The sequence below is a fragment of the Sinocyclocheilus rhinocerous genome, unplaced genomic scaffold (assembly GCF_001515625.1).
Source record: "Sinocyclocheilus rhinocerous isolate Xijiao unplaced genomic scaffold, SAMN03320098_v1.1 scaffold281, whole genome shotgun sequence".
Taxonomy (NCBI): Eukaryota; Metazoa; Chordata; class Actinopteri; order Cypriniformes; family Cyprinidae; genus Sinocyclocheilus; species Sinocyclocheilus rhinocerous.
This window is the reverse complement of record NW_015623191.1, coordinates 70712-74789: the sequence shown is the minus strand read 5'-3', so window position 1 is coordinate 74789 and position 4078 is coordinate 70712. Positions and strand designations below refer to the sequence as shown.

General features: G+C 29.2%; 2 protein-coding genes across 3 annotated transcripts in view; both read right to left on the bottom strand.

The window, feature by feature from the left end:
* The window catches only part of LOC107737754 (DNA repair protein XRCC1-like), a 22728-nt gene extending 21497 nt beyond the window's left edge, over positions 1-1231 (bottom strand). For both annotated transcript variants that reach the window (XM_016549401.1, XM_016549470.1), the window contains exons 1-3: positions 1131-1231; positions 537-635; positions 128-220 (exon numbers count right to left, since the gene is read on the bottom strand). In XM_016549401.1, coding sequence (XP_016404887.1) covers positions 128-220; positions 537-587 — 144 coding nt within the window. In that variant the 5' untranslated portion in view covers positions 588-635; positions 1131-1231. The remainder of the gene's footprint in view (positions 1-127; positions 221-536; positions 636-1130) is intronic.
* Positions 1232-2947: 1716 nt separating this feature from the next.
* The window catches only part of LOC107738632 (myelin-associated glycoprotein-like), a 17928-nt gene continuing 16797 nt past the window's right edge, over positions 2948-4078 (bottom strand). Inside the window, exon 7 of the mRNA XM_016550446.1 lies at positions 2948-3095. Within this exon, the coding sequence (XP_016405932.1) occupies positions 2948-3095 (148 nt within the window). The remainder of the gene's footprint in view (positions 3096-4078) is intronic.

The following is a 4078-nucleotide window of genomic DNA, read 5'->3' as shown; positions in this document are numbered from 1 at the left end:
TTAAAAATATTTTTAAATTGTTTTAAAAATATATATATTTACAAAAAAATATATATATATATATATTTTTTTTTATTAAAAAATACAAAAATAAAAATATGAATAGTCAGAAATAAAAGAGTCATACCTGAAGAATGACTGAAACGTGCTTCTCTCCAGGTCTCGCAGCTTTCCATTTTCTGTACGTGTCGGAGCTCAAGAGGTTATCCGCTTTGTGAGTCTGTGCAGAAGAACTGATTCATTCATTCATTCATTAACAAACACACACAGCTCTGTTATTTTGTCAGTAAGATCCTGTTGTTACACGAGTTTTGTGATTCTTGTGACTCGTGTTCAGACAAATGTTTAAAGAGTCTTTCACTGAAACGAAAGAACTAGAGTTGGTCAGTTTGATTCATTTCAGTGAATCAATTCAAAACTTTTCCAACTCACCCAATCTGTCCTGTCCTCAGACACAAAGTCTTCTCAAGCTTGCAGATTAGTGTATGTTGATTGTAAAGTGGCCTTGAGCTTTTGGAAATATAAAAACAACTTACATTGTCCTCACTGCTGCACGACACGACACGCTTGAGTTTGATTTCAGGCATGTTCCTCAAATTAAACACTTGCTTCTGGTCTCATAAAACCTGAAAACACTGTACATCAGAGGGATATCATTTCATTAACAGTGAAAATTATCATATTATGTACATGAAAGCCTGCATAACACTTATGATCTATAAAAAAAGCATATTCATGACTTTCCCACAACATTTCCACTTGTTTATGACTGCTGGAAAAGAGTTTTACCAAAAAAAACAAGCAAAAAACATTCTGATTCAGACTGATTCGCTAGTGAGTCGTTTAGATCGAACTGCGAATCGACTCAACAGAACGATTCGGTCACAAATCAGACATCGCATCACGGCATCATGACAGGTTTGACTGTTTTACTCAAATACTTGACTTAAATGCGAACTATCGGAGTATTAACGGATCAACATCAAAGTAAATAAATAGAATAAAGACTTCATCGCACTGAGCGCTGCTGTTAGCGAACAATAGAGCCGCATTACAGCGCTCATTAAAGCGGTAAAACCCGCGCTGGAGTCATTCAGAGACTCGACTTCATTAAATCAAGAACACTGTACCGAAGTCCGGAGCTCAGAAAGCGCTTTATGTGCGTTATTGTAGTCTGTGAGGAGACCAACACGCATACGAACTCCCTCTCAAGCCACAACACGTGACGTCACTTCCGCCCGCCGCCGGAACACGCTAGACTGCAGAATAAAAGTCCTTTCAATCGCAAAAACACAGAATCGATGGAAGTCATCAAAAGTCTTACAAGAAAGAGGCATACAACATTTTTTTTATTTCATTATTTATTTTATTTTATTTCGTTTTATGTATTATTTATGTGTTTTATGTATTTAAAAAAATATTGTATTTATTTATTATTATATTTATTATTATTAATATATGAAAATGACTGTCTGATGTTCAGTGATCTGCAAATAAAACACACATAATGACTTTATGTGCTTCTTCTGTCTGTTCAGTGATTTATTTACTCATCTGATGCAATAAAGTCAGTTGTTAGTAATGTTCCAGGTATCTTTTCTTAGCAAAAACGATTTAGGATTTATGAGATTAGTTCAATAATTTCAGCATAGCTTGTTACATTTTTTTATTCAGCTGAGAGCCCTGTTAAAATACATCTAAAAACTGTCAATAATTTTTTTTTTTTTTGCATACGTAACAAACAATATTGTAAAAGTAACATGCCTTTCGTGAATCTCAGATTGCATTTTGTTAGTTAGCACATAAAATTAAAACTAAAACCACCAAAAAAAATCATTATTTGAAATAAAACATTACTAATATATTTTTTTTATTTAGACTAAATTAAAATGAGAAATGTTGCCTTGGCAAGAAGCTGAAAAAAAGTTTTTATGTTTTATTTTATTTCAGTTAATGTTTCTTTTATTTTTTATTGTTTTAGTTTCGGTTTTAGTTTTAGTAAATTATAATAACCCTGATAAACATTAACTGAAAAAAAAACAATATATATATATATATATATATATATGCTTAACAACCATTAACTTTTTTAAAGAACACATTTCTCATTTTAATTTAGTTTAACTTCTTGTTACATTTTTTTATTCAGCTGAGAGCCCTGTTAAAATACATCTAAAAACTGTCAATAATTTTTTTTTTTTTTTGCATACGTAACAAACAATATTGTAAAAGTAACATGCCTTTCGTGAATCTCAGATTGCATTTTGTTAGTTAGCACATAAAATTAAAACTAAAACCACCAAAAAAAATCATTATTTGAAATAAAACATTACTAATATATTTTTTTTATTTAGACTAAATTAAAATGAGAAATGTTGCCTTGGCAAGAAGCTGAAAAAAAGTTTTTATGTTTTATTTTATTTCAGTTAATGTTTCTTTTATTTTTTATTGTTTTAGTTTCGGTTTTAGTTTTAGTAAATTATAATAACCCTGATAAACATTAACTGAAAAAAAAACAATATATATATATATATATATGCTTAACAACCATTAACTTTTTTAAAGAACACATTTCTCATTTTAATTTAGTTTAACTTAGAGTAGTAAAATAACTAAAACTGAAACAGAAATGAATAAAAAAACTATACAGACATAAAAAAAAAAACACTACAAAATTACTAAATCTCACTAAAATTAAAATAAAAATGGAAGATATTAAAATAAAAAATAATTCGAAATTATAATAAAAACTACAATAGCATTTCAATGATAATAGAATAAAAACTAAAACAAACAATAACTGGAAATAAATGTTAGTAAAATGGAATAAAATAAAATATGAAAAAAGTCACACGCATCACTGCATCTTGAGATGCCAAACACAGAGTTTATTTTATTTCTTTATTTCTGGAGGCGAGTTGAAGCAGGAATAACAGCACACAGGTGTTTAGCTCTCAGTGAAGATGCACACAGACAGAACACACAGTCTGAGTTCAGAGGACCTCCACATAGACGGCCGTGTCGGAGTCAGCAGTGACGGGGATCTGGCGCTGCGCTCGCTGGCGTCTCGCTCCTCGTCTCTGTCTCTTGTGCGTCTGGAACACAGATGGCTGCATTTCAGCATCACATCAAACTAGTCCTCAGCATTATTTCACACAGATGCCGAGTTTATTATTTATTTGTCCCCATGACTTCCACTTATTACACTGAAAAAAATTAAAAAAATTTAGGGTAATGATTCACATCTATATTTTTTAACTTGAGCCAATGAAAAATAAATAACTTGCCCTTTTTTTCAGTGTATAATGTTAACAAATTATTCTTTTTATAATTCAGGGTTTCAATAAATGTTAATTTTTGGAATTTTAGGAATAAGTTTTCCCAAAAAAAAAAATCAAAATTCAAAACAAACAAACAAAAATCCAAATACAAAATAAAAAAAATATATATATACAAATTTAAAAATACAAATAAAATAATTTAAAAAATTAAAATAACACATTTAAATGAAATAACACATTTAGAATAAAATTCTAAATAAAATAAATAAATTAAAAAAAGTAAAATTTAAAATGTAAAAAATATATAAAATAAAAAATGATTAAATATTTAAATAATTGTAAAAAATCTAATTGATAAGGAAGTTTATTTATTTTTTTCCCATGACTTCCACATAACATTATTTTTATAATTCAGGGTTTTAATAAATGTTTATTTTGGACCTTTAGGAAGAACGAACGAATGAACGAACGAATGAATGAATGAATGAATGAACGAAGGAACGAACGAAGGAACGAACGAATGAACGAACGAAGGAATGAATGAATGAAGGAATGAATGAATGAATGAATGAATGAATGAATGAATGAATGAATGAATGAACGAACGAACAAACGAATGAATGAAGGAATGAATGAATGAATGAATGAATGAATGAATGAATGAATGAATGAACGAACGAACAAACGAATGAATGAAGGAATGAATGAATGAATGAATGAATGAACGAACGAACAAACGAATGAATGAAGGAATGAATGAATGAATGAATGAATGAATGAATGAATGAATGAATGAA